We start from the raw sequence: 15,816 nt of genomic DNA, 5'->3' as shown, positions 1-15,816 counted from the left end.
TAAAATACTTCATATACTATATATGATTTGTGACATATAAGCATGTATAAAAAGAAAGTTTTTTTTTGGTGTGTGTGAATTACAAAAAGAGGATAAAGTCTTAAAAACAACGTGACTAGTATGACTCAAATCTGATCCACACCTAAAGTGATAAATACCCTAATTATCAAGCTAACATACAAAATTCAAGATAGAATGTGGGGAGAATGTGGGGAGCTTTGCAAGCTTAGCAATTGAAACATGTAGATGTTCCAACTTCATTCATCTCATTTATTCAACTATCCTCTTCACCCATTTTCCAATCCATTCCTTCATCATTTAAACTCCAACCACAGGCAAACTTAATACTATAATTAAAACTTACATTTCTTTGTGCTGCTGTTCCTCCATATATGTTATAATTTTAATTATGAAGTTGATATTATGTTATTTTAATTTTAATAAGAATTCTGTTTATGTTAAAATAACTTTTCTTAAATAGATTTATATAATAATAAGGGTAAATTATCGTTGTTCTTATTTTAGTCATCTATTTCAAAATTTTATTTATTTTGATCACTCTCGTTAGAAAAGTTGTCAATTTGGTCACTCTATAATAGTGGAATCGGTTAACCGACCCGAACTACTATTAACTGAATTAATCGACTCTTTTAAACCCTTAACCGTTAACCGAACCAATATTTTTTTCAAAAAAATTAACGAACCGAACTTTTTCAATTAATTCAGTCGGTTAATCAAATTAACTGAAATTTATATGTTTTTCGGGTAAAATCAGATTACTTTGGTTAATTCATGTTTGAAGCTGCCTTTTTTCAAATCTGCATCTTCCATTGAAAGTGTAATGTGTTTTACTACTATACAACTCTTCTTAATATTTAGTATTTAGTATATTTTAATTATTTTTAATAGTAATTACAGTTAAATTAGCCAAATATGTCAGTAAAGTTTGTTAATTGGTCATATAGGTCGATTTTTTGAAAATTTAGGAAAATATGTTATTTTTTAAGAGAGTGTATGAAAGCGCGTCCAGCTACATGTCAAGAAAAGTACACCTAATTGGAAATGTTTTTTGTAAATTCCAAAGAATACGCGTCTAACTAACTAGGCACGCTTTTCTTAACATGTCAGCAAAAAACTCACTTAGTTGGACATACTTTTACGCACTCCCTCTAAAAACGATATATTTCTTTAAATTTTCAAAAAAATCTACCTATTTATCAAATTTTTTTCCTGGCATATAAGACTAATTTAACTAGTAATTACTTATTTTAACATGAAATAAAAATATTTCATTAAATAAAAAAATAAAACATATATATAAATTATTATAGTGGTATGTGTTGGTTCATAACCATTCAAAATGAAATCTGACGTGGACATAGGGAAGAGTTAGAAAGGTGACGTGGCACGAATAAGAGCCTCAAGAGCCTTATCCCGACATCCATGATCCAATCCTCCTTCCTCATCCAATATCCAGACACACACTACCCCCAATTCCCTTCACATATCTAAAACATCCAAATCCTCTCACACTCATTTTATTTTTTCCAACCAGCCTAGAGAGCACTAGCATTAGCACTAGCACTAGTAGCAACCATGGCCTCCGCCGCATGTTTCTTGCACCACCACGCACTCACAACCAATGGCAGATCATCATCATTATCGCCGTCGCTGCGCCAGGTTTCAAACATGAAGCCTACCCAGCAGGTGGTGTGCAAGGCTCAAAAGCAGGAAGATGATGGAAGCCTTGTGTCCCGTAGGTTGGCTCTCACTGTACTCATTGGTGCTGCCGCTGTTGGCTCTAAGGTTTCTCCTGCTGATGCTGCCTATGGTGAAGCTGGTAATTATCTTCCTTTTTCTTTTTCCTTTCTTTATCAGCCGTACGTTTAGGCTCATGAACCCTAGCTAGCATGAAGAGATAATGATATTAATTTAAGTGAATGAAAATGAGTGGGTTGATTTGGATGCAGCAAATGTATTTGGAAAGCCAAAAACAGACACAGACTTCATGCCATACAGTGGGGATGGATTCAAGCTGTCGATACCATCGAAATGGAACCCAAGCAAAGAGGTGGAGTTCCCAGGTCAAGTGCTGAGGTACGAGGACAACTTCGACACCACCAGCAATTTGAGCGTCATGATCACTCCCACGGACAAGAAGTCCATCACCGACTACGGTTCCCCTGAGGAGTTCCTCTCTTCGGTATTCCATTTTCCCACCAGCTTAAATATTTTATCAATATTTAATCTTTGCTCATCCATTTGCTTCTCATTGAATATTTGCAGGTGGATTATCTTCTTGGAAAACAAGCTTACTTTGGTAAAACTGATGCTGAGGTGATTCACTAACATATGCATATAATATATAACATATGTAATAGCTATCATAGACTTCATTTTTGGTACCTCCCATTCGGCCATTCCCTTGTTTTTCGAATTTAAAGCAACCATTTACATACGTGGTTTGAGTACATACATGTGTGTGTGCGCGCGCATATGCAGGGTGGTTTTGACTCCGGTGCGGTGGCGACCGCAAACATATTGGAGAGTTCAAGTTCAACAGTCGGCGGGAAGCCGTACTACTTCTTGTCAGTGTTGACAAGAACCGCCGACGGAGACGAAGGCGGGAAGCACCAGCTAATAACAGCCACCGTCAACAACGGCAAGCTTTACATTTGCAAGGCACAAGCTGGGGACAAGAGGTGGTTCAAGGGAGCTAGAAAGTTTGTGGAGAGTGCTGCTAGTTCCTTCAGTGTTGCTTAAACAAAGCTTAAAAATGGAAGAGGGATTTTATGTAAATCTTATTAATTTACGAGTTATGATTTTGTTGGATTTGAATTTGCTGGCTATTTTATCGTCCAAACCTTGTCGTCTTTATTTCTTCTTTTTGTCTTTTTAGGGGAAACTTGTGGATGTTGAATATTAACTTCTGGTCGGACCAATCATTCTCAAAATAATGCCTCATGTTTTGATTTTAATTATAAATATTAAGGTTTTTCTTTTACTAGAAAAAATAAATGCTCGGGATTAAGTTTTAATTTGATTGATATAAACATTGTTATTAATGGGAGTTAGAAAATATATGAATAATTTTAAGTATTATTTATAAATTATTTTATAAAAATATAATTAAAAATATTATACCTAATTCAATATCAAATTTTATCGGTGAAAATATAAAAAAACCAACTTTATGCAATTAAGAAATATTATTAAGGAGTATTTTTAATTTCCATACATAGAGTTAATTGCATCAAACATTCCTAATCTATGACCCTCATTTTAAATAAGTCCTTAAACTTTAAGATATTCTAATTATATCCTTAAACTATCAATGTTATATCAATTAGGTCATTTTGTTATTACAATTATTAATTTAATTGTTAAATAGCACGTTAGAGCTTATGTGACATAATTTAAAATAAAAGTTTAAGAAAATGAATATTGTAAAATAGATGTTTTAAAAATCTTAATTTTAAGATTTTTGAAACTTTTACATAAGTTTTATTGTTCACTATTTTTTCTAGTTTTACTTTATTTTTAGTTTTTATTTTTAAAAGTTACACAACAATATTCTATTTATTCATTTTAAATTTAACTATATAAGATTTCATGTATCATTTATCAATTTTAATAATGAGATGACCTAATTAGTATAATATTAATAGTTTAGGATGTAATTAGAATATTTTAAAATTTAGAGGCTAATTTAAAATGAGGGTCATAATTTGATGATGTGTAATGAAACTAACTTATCTTTATAAAAAATTAAATAGAAATAAAACATGTATATAATAAGATTGAACCTAAAACCTTAAACATCTTAAATATACCGCTCGATCGATAATTGAAATTTTCTTCCGCCAAAATAACATCTTATTAACATGTTTAATGAAACTTTACATTTAAACTTACTATAAAACAATATCTACGAAAAACTAATTGGAGTACATTTAATATTTACTTATTTATATTTTTTATATTTTATAAGATAATACTTACAAATATCCATAATTTCTCTTTTTAACTCGTAAATTTTTACTACATTCAAATACCAGTCCTTTTAACTTAATAAAAATATCCATAATAGTAGGGCTAAGACTTGATCCGGAATGAAATTCTATTTTTTTTAATTATTAAACAAGATATAAAAATATTAAAATAATAATTGGAAGGGAGTAAAGCGGTGGTAATGTAATAGAAGGTTTGAAGTTAGAGGAGTGAAACCTAAACCCGAAAGGCAGCAATTAAGAGACAGGACAGGCGCCTCTTCACCTACGTCTCTTTCTTTTCCTACTTTCCTTCTTTTCTGGTTTTTGTTTTACCCTGCTCTTCTTTCACTCTGCATTTGGAAAACCAAATACAAACCCCAATCAATGGGAAAGAAGAACCCCTTAGCTGAAATCTCCGTTATCCGATTAAACAACGTACTTGAGAAATTTCGTGAATCAGAAGATGAAGGTTTTTTATTATTATTAAAATCTCGTTCAAATTTTCTATTTTGAAGATTAAATGCATTGGGACTACTGGATTTTTTTATCATAGTTTTATTTAGGGCTTCTTAATACTATAGTTATTGAGTGTGTGTGTGTGGGAGGGGGGGGGGAGGTTGGTTGTTCATCTCTTTGAAAATGTGTTCTTCAAAATTGCATGACGTGGTTTGTTGCGTAGCAACAAACCTTTCTTGTTTTTGGGAATGCTGTAACTTAATGCTAGCAAACCGAATTTTGTCTCAATGTTGAGAATTGGAGAAAGTTTTACCTTGTTTGCTTCTTTGTGTTGATATATTTATTGAATCCGACAATTCTCGCTCTTTTAAAAAAAAAATGATGTTTTGGTGATTAATTGGATTACAATGGCTAGAATGATATTGAAGAATGCTATTTGCTTCTTATGCATTAAACATTCATTGCAGTATTTTTCTTGTGGTTAAGTTTTTATATTAGCTTATTGAGTTTTCGATGCTGTATGTAGTGTATACCTTTGAATCCAACCTTACTAACAAAGAACGAGCATTGGTGCACAAGGCATGCCGGAAAATGGGTATGAAATCCAAAAGTAAAGGGTAAGTGTTAATTGCTGGTTTCATGCTTCACTGATATTAATAATATTAACTTAGAAAATGTTAAATAATGTTACTATTTTGATGAATTCCTTCTTAATTGTGGAATAGATACTCACTGCTTTTTTTTCTTTTAAGTGGTTTAGCAAATGAGTTTTCCAGTTTGGTTTCTTAAGAGCCTGAATTTTGTTTTCAGGCGTGGGAGCCAGAGATGTGTATCTGTCTATAAAATCAAAGAGAAAGCCAGCAGTATGACAGAGAAGAATCTAACTACTGTGTCATTTTCGGAGGGGACACAATTGGTTTTGCAGGACTTATTTACAAATTATCCACCAGATGATGGAGAGCTTGGAGAGAAGGTATTTGGAAAGTATAGCGGAAAATCTGCTAAAATACGAAGAAAGAAAGATGATATTTTCTCGAAGCCATTGATGAATGCTGCGGAGATAGCAAAGAAGGTTAAAACACTTGCATCTAAGAGAGAGAAGTATCCAAACATGAGACAGGTTCTTCCTTACAAGCTGGCTTAGAAACTTTGGCTGGATGCTACTTATTTTTTCACTCAATTCTTATGCATAAGGGGGGATTTTGTAGTTTCTTTAAATTAGTTTATGAGAGAAGGTTTTCTGACATCACGCATGCAGATTGATGAAGAGAGGTCAAAGCTTCCAATTTCTGGGTTTAGGGATGCCATTACATCTGCAGTAGAATCTCACCAGGTTGCCTTTTGTCTTCTACGTATTTGTTTTTAAGACGTGTGTCTGTGCCTGGTGCACAGATTCAGAATGTAGTAGTAATACAGAGTTACTTATATTGGTATTCTCAATTATTTCTGCCTTTGTCTCAATTCAATCGGGTTGTTATTTCCCAATGAGAAGTCCATATTTTCCTGTTCTCTTTGAGTTACAGTTGGATGGTTGGGATTATTTCATATTGTTATACTTATTTTTTCTTCCAAATTCCAATGTAGATTATCCTCATTTCTGGCGAGACTGGGTGTGGCAAGACAACACAGGTATTCTTTTATCTTTTCTTTTTTGGGTATATTTAATAGAACTTTTTGAACTATCTGTTTTCGAAGTACCCCTGCCCATCATTTTACCTTCTTGATTAGTCGACACGGACAGAGAAGAAATGTATCTCACATGATGCTTGATGAGCTATAATTGATAATTCTAATGAAATTCTATTTAATCCTATGAAATTAAAATGAGCAGGTTTTAAGGCTCTTGATGCAGCTGAAACTGTCCTTAAAATATTCTAATCCTTTATGCAACAATAAAGGGTTGCTATTGCGGCAAACTGAATCTGCAACTTTTTGGTTGTCTAACTCAGAGGCTCTTTATCTTGTTTCTGAAATGACTCTTAAATTCTCATCTGTGTGCAGCTTCTCAAACTCAAAGTCAGGAATGAGTGCTAATTTACTGCATTTTGTGTTATGTTACTTATAGGATTCTTAGTAGAAAGTTGGTAGCTGGGATCTGTGAAGGCTTTTCTTTAGTTGTCTTCTTCTGATCTTATCTTAGTACTTCAAATAATACCTTCTTTTAAGAATCAGAATCTAATTGTGGCTTTCTCTCTATGGATACAATCAATTGAAAGTAGAGTTCATGAATACCAAGATTAAGTGAAGTTCTGCTTAAAGATGATGAACTGAATTTATATTATAATTGTGTCTAAAAGAGAGCATATACAATATTTTAAAAAATGAATTTATATTATAAATGATTAAACATATATAATTAAATCAAGCCAGAAGTAAGGTATGACAATTGTTTTCTTAAAAGAATAATATCAAGAACCAGTCGCTTTTATAGAAGTACTGCTACCTCAAAGTTTCTCAGAATTATTAGTGTACAATTCAAATTATACCCAAGGCTGAGGAACTTAGTTCACTGTTCCATGAAGTTCATGATGTAAGGATTCTTTTGTTTTTGGGTTTGTGACTTATGTTGCCAGTGCATCTGGTCCAGGTTCCACAATTTCTTTTAGACTATATGTGGGGGAAAGGTGAGGCCTGTAAAATACTGTGTACTCAGCCTCGGCGTATATCAGCTACATCAGGTGTGGATAATTTAGGCCTGTGTATTCCTTGTTCTACTTTTTTTTCCCCTGCTTTTATGGTTTGCTAACCTTCATATGGTTGCTCTTTTCTTTATTTACTAGTGGCTGAGAGAATCGCTAATGAAAGAGGGGAAAGTGTTGGAGAAAATGTTGGATACAAGGTACTGTTACTAAACTTTTTTTTCTAAATATGCAAGTGTGATGCGAATCTTGTTAAAATCATGGCATTTTAAGAGAAATTACTGCTTGCTTCTCACTGCATTTTAACCACATGAGGAGGGGTAATGTATTAGAGGTAGTCTTACCAAAGGCATAGAACTAGAACCATTTGTTCAAACTTTCACAGTTCTTTAACTACTGAAGGAATTAAAAAGTATCTGCATTTCTTGCTGCTATGTATATTTTTCAGTGTGGCTCCTTGCTATTTATCCAGCAGTTTATTGTTTTCTAGGTTAGGTGGAAATGCTGCATTTAGCTAACATGCTAATGAGTGTTTGATTTCTTGGCTTTTTAATGGAAAAGCTTTAAGTTTATACCACCTTGCTAAAGGTTATGATCTTTTTATGAAGATTCGCTTGGAAAGTAAAGGCGGTCGACACTCATCAATCGTCTTCTGCACGAATGGGGTATTATTGAGAGTGCTGGTTGCAAACAGTAGATCAAAGAGGGAAGACATCTCTGACATGACTCACATTATTATGGTATTTAATTTACTCTTGTTTTGCTTGTAAATTTTCTTAAATTTCATTTTCAGTTGATTAAAAACAGCTTTCTTTCTTTGGTAAAATTCAGAAAAATTTAGGGGGAATATGTTAATATGGGCTGGGGAGAATATATATTTCAACATAAACTCAGGATTTTCTTGAACCTATTTATTAACATGCTTAGATTTAATAGCTGTTCATATTAATGTGGCCAAGGTGCTTACCAGATTCTACATTGACATTGTTTCATTCCACATTTCATATTAGGACTGACTGTTTTAAAGTTGTATTGCCAACATCATTTGCTAGGGATAATGCATGTTGGGATAGGGATATAGGATACTGAGACTAACTTCCCCACTTATATTGCTTGCATCCTTGGCTGGGAATGGACTTATACTAGAATAGGGATGTAGAGTAGTAGGACCAATTGCCCCTGCTAAAATCCTGGAAACTTCTTGGGTTTATCTATAAAATGCTTACTGTTTCCATAAAAACCTGACTTCTATTTCTCACTCTATATGCTAATGAAATATAATTGTTACCCTTCTTCGGTATTTACTTGTAGAAGGGTTTATCTAGAAAAAACTAAGTGGTTATTGTGTAAAAGACTGAAAATGAATGGAATGGGCTGTTAGTGGTTTTTCCATTTTAAGTGTGGTTCAATTACATTTGCATGGAGATCTGAAGAAAGAGAAGAAAAGAGAGAGGAAAGGCAGTTCCAAATATAGGTGTTTCTATATGAAAACAATTTTCTTATGGTGATACCACAAGAAGTATTTGTTGTTCTATAAAACTGAAACTAAAACATTTTCTAACAAGTCTATTTACCTTCACTGATCCGAAGTTCTGATCCCCTCTATGGATTACTATTCTTTCCTCTTGAAATTTTTAGAGGCTGCACTAGCTCCTCTCAGCTTTTGGCTTTTGTCCAATGTCAATGAAGAACTGTGCCATTTTTTTCTCCTTTTGTTCTCTCCGTGATGTTAATTAAGATATAGAGGCTTTTGGGTCTTTGCTGGCCATATGTACTTGTTTAAAAATTGTATCCTACCCTCCTTTTATCTACTCCTAGGAATTTTATGGATCATGATAGGCACCATGTTGGTTGGCTTGTTGTTGCTATTTTCCCTTTGGTTCTTGACTCCAAACCTAAGATTTTCTTCTCCCAGGACTGTTCCGCAGAAAAAGGACAGATTAGTGTTTGAGTTTGAGAACTGGAAAAGGTTCTCTATTTCTGCATCTGACTAGCTAGGATGAGCAGTTTGAAAATTGATTACTAACCCAGCAATACCAGGAGAATTTAATAATAAGGTGGATGCTGGGCATATACTGGCCCTTCCAGGCAAAAAAGATTTATTTGGCAATTAGTTCCTTGGACTGGTTCAGTCCAAAAACCTTGGAATATTTTTATTTGGTTTAGATGGGTGATGGGGATCTTGTGCTTGTAATTTTCTTGGGGAACTCTTGTTTTTCAGATAAATCCATATTTATTTTCTTCTCAAAGCTGTATATACATATAAATTATTTTTCTCATTTGTGCATGCACATTTGTTTATATTTATTATGGCTTACAGTTGTAGTTGCTAATTTCTGAAATTTGTAGGATGAAATTCATGAAAGGGACTGCTTCTGCGATTTCATGTTGGCAATTATCAGGTACATGTACTGTGATTCAAAATTTCACCTTCTTTGTTTGCATTTTTGGCCAACCTTGTTTGCTTGCTTTTACTAACATCAAGTTTTATATCATATGAGTCTAAATTTAAGGCTTAAAATGGTTTAGGGTTTACCATTTTTGCAATGTTTCTTTAAGCAATTTAGTATATTGTATATGGTGTGGCAGTCATATCCATACTCTCTGGGCCTCACCACTAGTCACATAGCTGCCTGTTTTGAGTCAGAACAACCCTGAAAATTGTAGGTTATCCCGTTGGCAATATATCCTAAGGGATGGTCTTATAGATTTCATAAATTCCTGAGAATATCTAATATGCAGAGAGAAAGCGAGACAATTATACTCGCAACCTACTTGAGTTAGGTTTGAAAAAAACTCCAAATTTGGTTCGGTCATTATTGAGCTAATATCGAGCTCCAGAAGCTCAAGTTATTGATTGAGTCAAATTCAATTTCTACCCTCCTCGTGTTAATTATTTTCTTCCCTAGGGGCATGTTGTCTTTGAAGATGGAACTATGGAAGATAATAGTTGAATAGAATGTTTGACATTTTAATTTTCTCTTTGTCAATTTGCAGGGATATACTTCCTTCGTACCCTTATCTACGGGTGGTTAGTTCTTCACCTCATGCGTTCATAATATTGCTCCAATTTTATTTTAAAATCTTGATGGAAAATTAATTAGTATTTCCTCTTTTGTTGTATGATTTGATAGGTACTGATGAGTGCTACTCTTGATTCTGAACGGTTTTCACAATATTTTGGTGGTTGCCCAATTATCCGTGTTCCTGGGTTTACATATCCTGTAAAATTCTATCACTGATTTTTTGTCATTTATATTCTTTTTTGGATCACGTCATAATTTTCTTGATATTCTTAATTCAGGTAAGAAGTTTCTATTTAGAGGATGTGCTTTCTATCCTGAAATCCACAGACGATAATCATCTTATTTCAGCTAATGCAAGTGCCCAGGATGAAGACCCAGAATTAACTGAAGAAGATAAGATCGCATTGGATGAAGCTATTAATTTGGCTTGGTCAAGTGATGACTTTGATCCACTTTTAGATTTGATTTCTGTTGAAGGAGGGTCAAAGATTCATAATTACCAGCATTCTTTGACTGGACTAACGCCACTAATGGTGTTTGCTGGAAAGGGTAGAGTGGAGGAAGTTTGCATGCTCCTCTCGTTTGGTGTAGACTGCAGTATAATCTCCAAGGACGGGAAGAGTGCTTTGGATTGGGCTGAGCAGGAAAACCAGCAGGAAGCTGCTGAAATAATTAAAAATCATATTGAAAGTTCCCAAAATAATATTGGGGGACAGAACTTACTCGAAAAGTATATAGCATCAGGTAATCCAGAAATCATTGATTTTGTTCTTATTGAACAATTACTAAGAAAGATATGTATTGATTCAAATGAAGGAGCCATCCTTGTTTTCCTTCCTGGGTGGGAGGATATAAACAGAATGAAAGAGAAATTATTCGCCAACCCCTTTTTTAAAGATTCTTCCAGATTTATTATAGTACCTTTGCATTCAATGGTTCCATCTGCTGATCAAAAGAAGGTCTTTAATCGTCCACCTTTGGGCTGCCGCAAAATCGTTCTTTCAACCAATGTTGCTGAAAGTTCCATTACAATCGATGATGTTGTCTATGTTATAGATAGTGGTAGAATGAAAGAGAAAAACTATGATCCATATAATAATGTATCAACCCTTCAGTCTTCATGGGTCTCCAAAGCAAATGCTAAGCAGAGAGAGGGGCGAGCTGGTCGATGTCAACCTGGAATTTGTTATCATCTTTTTTCAAAACTTCGAGCAGCTTCTATGCTTGACTTTCAAGTTCCAGAGATTAAGAGAATGCCAATTGAAGAGCTCTGTTTACAGGTAATATATGTTCTGCTTTGTGCTTGTTAGGTCTCTCTGTCTCTCTCACTGAAGATGGGGGGATATCTGCTACAGAAGTTTTCCTGTCATAAACCATGTTCATCTCCTTTCTTTTACATTTATTTACTAATATTGTGATACTGTCAATGTAGTAGGCTGTGCCTCTTTTTTCTCTCCCAAGTGTGGTTTTGCTTATTTTACAGAAAGGGCTTTGCAGGGATGGGGGAAGAGGTGTTACTTTCTTTGACAAAGAAGGAAATAATTGAAATGTAACAGTTTGTGCATGATTTTATTTGCACTGGCAGGTGAAATTGCTTGACCCAGCTTGCAAAGTAGAGGATTTCTTGCGAAAGACATTGGACCCTCCTGTTTCTGAAACTGTACATAATGCACTTAGAGTCCTTCAAGATATTGGGGCTTTCACGCAAGATGAGGAACTGACAGAACTTGGAGAGAAGCTTGGTTATCTTCCTGTTCATCCATTGACATGCAGGATGCTTTTCTTTGCCATATTGATGAATTGCCTTGATCCGGCATTGACACTAGCATGTGCTTCAGACTTCAAGGATCCATTTGTCCTTCCCATGCGACCAAATGAAAAGCAGAAGGCTGCTGCTGCCAGGCATGAGCTTGCGTCTCTGTATGGTGGGCAAAGTGATCAGCTGGCACTCATAGCTGCCTTTGAGTGCTGGAAGAATGCTAAAAGAAAGGGTCTAGAGGGACGTTTTTGTTCACAATACTTTGTCTCATCAAGCACCATGAACTTGCTGTTTGGCATGCGTAAGCAGCTCCAGGGTGAACTAATACGGCATGGGTTTATTCCAGATGATGTCTCAAGCTGTAGTCTAAATGCAAATCACCCTGGAGTACTCCATGCAGTCCTTGTGGCTGGTTTGTATCCAATGGTGGGAAGGATACTCCCTGTAAAACAGGGTAAACGATTGATTATAGAGGCTGCCAATGGCAGTAAAGTTCGGTTACACACTCGCTCTGTTAATTCAAAGTTAGTACCCAAGAAACCCGAAGATTGCCCTTTGATTATGTATGATGAAATAACCCGTGGGGATGGGGGTATGTTCATAAGGAACTGTACTGTTGTTGGGCCATTTCCATTGTTATTTCTTGCAACAGAGATTGCAGTGGCTCCTATAAAAGGCATTGTTTATGATGAAGATGAAGATGATGGGGATGATGGTGATGGTGATGATGATGATGGAAGTGATGATGGTGATGGTGATGCATGCAACACTGATGGAGATGAAAAATTGGTTGTTAGTAAGTCAGGTGGAAAAGAAGATAAGGTCATGTCCTCTCCCGATAATTCTGTTATGGTGGTTGTTGATCGCTGGCTATCATTCAGATCAACAGCACTTGATGTTGCTCAAATTTACTGCTTGAGAGAACGATTATTGGCAGCAATCTTATTCAAGGTAGGCATTTCCATTGACTGCGTACATACATAAGAGCTAAAATACACTTTGCCCACCTTCTCCGTCCCTGTTTTCTTTGATCAATAGTATCATTTAAACTTGTTCAGCCGTGAAGCGTGCTCATTTTCTTGTTATATTCTTCTCTACATTTCCAGGTAATGCATCCACACGAAGTTCTTCCTCCTGTTCTCGGGGCGTCTGTATATGCAATAGCTTGTATTCTATCTTATGATGGGTTATCAGGCATCCCAACGCCAGCAGAATCTGTAGATTCACTGACTTCGAGGGTGCGTTCTACTGATATCAACAAATCTATGCCAGTGATGAAAGATACAAGTCCCAATCCAAGTAGATTCCTTTTGTCACTTTTGAACCGAAGCCCATTCAGCTGGTCAAGTTTCCAGAAAGGTGTTAAGGGCCCTGCAGTAGGGGCTGTAACAAATGGAGTTGAGTCCATGAGTTACAACCAACAGGCACCTGTAATGTCAGCTGGGATGAGCTTAGATCAAGCTGAGTTGCAGGACCCTACGTCAGTTGCTTCCGGTTCAGGTGTGTCTAAATCACAGGGTTCTGGAAACGGTTCTTGCAAGCGACAACGCGGGAAGAGGTCTATATCTAGACCGTGAAGGTAGTATAAAACATATTTTATAAACTAGAAGAGCAAGTGGATGGTGGATTATGCTCATAGTTTTGAAGGTTTTGCATTTCCATTGAAGTAACCCAGTGGGTTGAGAATCATTATCTATGCTACAGGCTGACATATAAGAGTCGATACTTACATGAACTAGGGAATATTATACTACTAACCTATGGCAGCCACTTAGCTGTTTTATATGACCTTTTTTTTTTTACGTAATTAATATTTTCCTCTGCTAAATTAATGGAAAAGATCTTTATTATTATTATTGTTGTTGTTACTATTATTAAAGAGGTTGTAGTTTGATAGATGAGGAAAAATTGCAGATGTTAATATTCAAAATTTAGATTTATTAGATTCTTTTAACAGATATAATATGAAACTTTTGGATTAAGTTTTGAGTTTCATCATTAACAGTTAATGTTATTTTTATTTTTTGTTTTTGGTACATTGCAAATGGAATATCTTAATTCCACAAGCATGATTTAAATATATTTACTTTTTAATTCTTGAATTTTTTTTTTACTGCACTTTAAATGGAGGCTTTAATACGCACGGCATCTTTTTGTATTTATGGTGGGTAAAGATGATTCCTTAGTTGAGTTTACCATCATCAAAGGGCTGTGCGACAAGCATCTTGTCCGGATTGAAAAATGGTATTCATCTGGAATCCGATGTCTGCGGCAACTATCTGGTGAAGAGAAAAATATTAAAAGAGTTGGGTTTTTATTTGAGCAATAAAATTTTGTTTAATCAATTTTCTTTTCTTTTCTTCCCCATATGGTGTTGAGATAATTTAGGTTTTAGGTTTCTGTAAAACGGATATGCGTAACACTAAAAAAAAAGAAAAAAGAGATAGGTTCCTTTTTAGCATCATGTTAATTGAACCACTTTAATCTATTTACATATAATCAAATAACCTTCGAGTCTAGAAATTCGTTGTGATCTCCTGATCATCATATTTTTCCTCGCAAGTCAATTGAGGACATAGTCATTAATGGCTATTACATACCGACAAATTCAAAGGTTTTAGTGAACATTTGGAAAATTGGGAGAGATCCTAATACCTGGTCTAATAATGTTGAAGAGTTCTCTCCAGAAAGGTTCATTAATAATAATATAGATCTTCATGGACAAGATTTTGAACTCATCTCATTCGGTGCATGTAGTAGAATATGCTCAAGAAAAAAATTAGGGCTAATCAAAGTTAAACTTATTCTAACTCAATTGGTGCATTGTTTTGATTGTGAGTTGTCCGGTGAAATGTCACCAAATGAATTGGACATGACTGTGAATTTTAGTATCTCGTTGCTAAAAAATTTTGATGATGTGATTTAACAGGATATTCGTATAATAAAAATAGGGTGTTTTGAAAATGGTATGTATTTGATACATTGTCACAATATAAATATATATATTGAAAATGCATCACACTTTAAAAAATTCTTCAAAATCAAATAAATATAATTAAAATTTTTAATACATTACATCGCTTTCTTTATTGTTCGTATATAAATTTGTCTTGCTATCAATTCAACTTCTTCTCTTAACTTATTTTCTTATTTTTGAAAAATATTACTTCAACCAAAACCAAACATAAAAAAAAAAACGAGGGATAGATTAAGGATTCGCGATAGTAGAAAGAAAAACAAAGGGAATTGGTAAGAAAATTCAATGGAACTAAAGATTAAAAAAACACAATAAAATATAATTTTGTTGTAATAAAAAACTTTGCTATGTTTATTTATTTGTTTATATTTATTTGGTTAAAATATATTATAAGTTTTATATTCTTCATAAATTATGAATTTAGTCCCGTACTTTTATATAACTTAAAATAGATAGGATTTTTAATTATTAATTAGAATTGTAACCTCGCTACATTGGGGTTTTATTTTTGATAATTTTTATTTAATTAATATTTAAAATTAATTTTAAAATAAGTTTTAATAAATTATAATTTCTTGGTGCTAGTCCCTTTATTATACCCAAATTTACAATTAAAACCTTATACTTTAATTTTGACATAATTTAGTCAATTTATTTTAGAATGTCATTAATTATTCCAAAAAGCTAACAATTTTAACTATGCATTTTTTTCTTAAGTTCATTCCTTCTAACTAATTCACGGCTTAATCACCTTCTAACTAATCATACTAAAACATATTTTTCTTTTTTGGAATGAATATGTTAAAAGGAAAAATCTACCTCAACATTTTAATTGAATTTATTGAGTGTATTAATCTAGTTAATGATACTAATATATATATATATATATTTCTTTGTTAGAATAAGCATATTTAAGGAAATATTCACTTCAAACTTTTTAACTAAAATTATTACCATGTTAATTAGT

General features: G+C 33.9%; 2 protein-coding genes across 2 annotated transcripts; both read left to right on the top strand.

Annotated features, from left to right (window-relative positions):
- Positions 1 to 1,466: 1,466 nt before the first annotated feature.
- LOC108458049 (oxygen-evolving enhancer protein 2, chloroplastic) lies at positions 1,467 to 2,957 on the top strand. The gene is made up of 4 exons (XM_017757288.2): positions 1,467 to 1,840; positions 1,971 to 2,203; positions 2,287 to 2,337; positions 2,503 to 2,957. The coding sequence occupies exons 1-4, from the start codon at positions 1,597 to 1,599 to the stop codon at positions 2,761 to 2,763; spliced, it is 789 nt and encodes a 262-aa protein (XP_017612777.1). The 5' UTR covers positions 1,467 to 1,596; the 3' UTR covers positions 2,764 to 2,957.
- Positions 2,958 to 4,144: 1,187 nt separating this feature from the next.
- Positions 4,145 to 13,854, top strand: LOC108460536 (DExH-box ATP-dependent RNA helicase DExH6). Its single transcript, XM_017760052.2, has 14 exons — positions 4,145 to 4,461; positions 4,975 to 5,065; positions 5,259 to 5,568; positions 5,707 to 5,781; positions 6,033 to 6,077; positions 7,036 to 7,126; positions 7,229 to 7,287; positions 7,696 to 7,827; positions 9,437 to 9,489; positions 10,085 to 10,118; positions 10,222 to 10,311; positions 10,392 to 11,393; positions 11,699 to 12,823; positions 12,979 to 13,854. Exons 1-14 carry the CDS (start codon positions 4,377 to 4,379, stop codon positions 13,447 to 13,449), a joined length of 3,663 nt encoding a protein of 1,220 aa, XP_017615541.1. The 5' UTR covers positions 4,145 to 4,376; the 3' UTR covers positions 13,450 to 13,854.
- The last annotated feature ends 1,962 nt before the right edge of the window (positions 13,855 to 15,816 follow it).

The sequence above is a fragment of the Gossypium arboreum genome, chromosome 4, assembly GCF_025698485.1.
Source record: "Gossypium arboreum isolate Shixiya-1 chromosome 4, ASM2569848v2, whole genome shotgun sequence".
Lineage (NCBI taxonomy): Eukaryota > Viridiplantae > Streptophyta > Magnoliopsida > Malvales > Malvaceae > Gossypium > Gossypium arboreum.
Note: the sequence above shows the minus strand (reverse complement) of the source record. Positions and strands in the feature narration are given on the sequence as shown.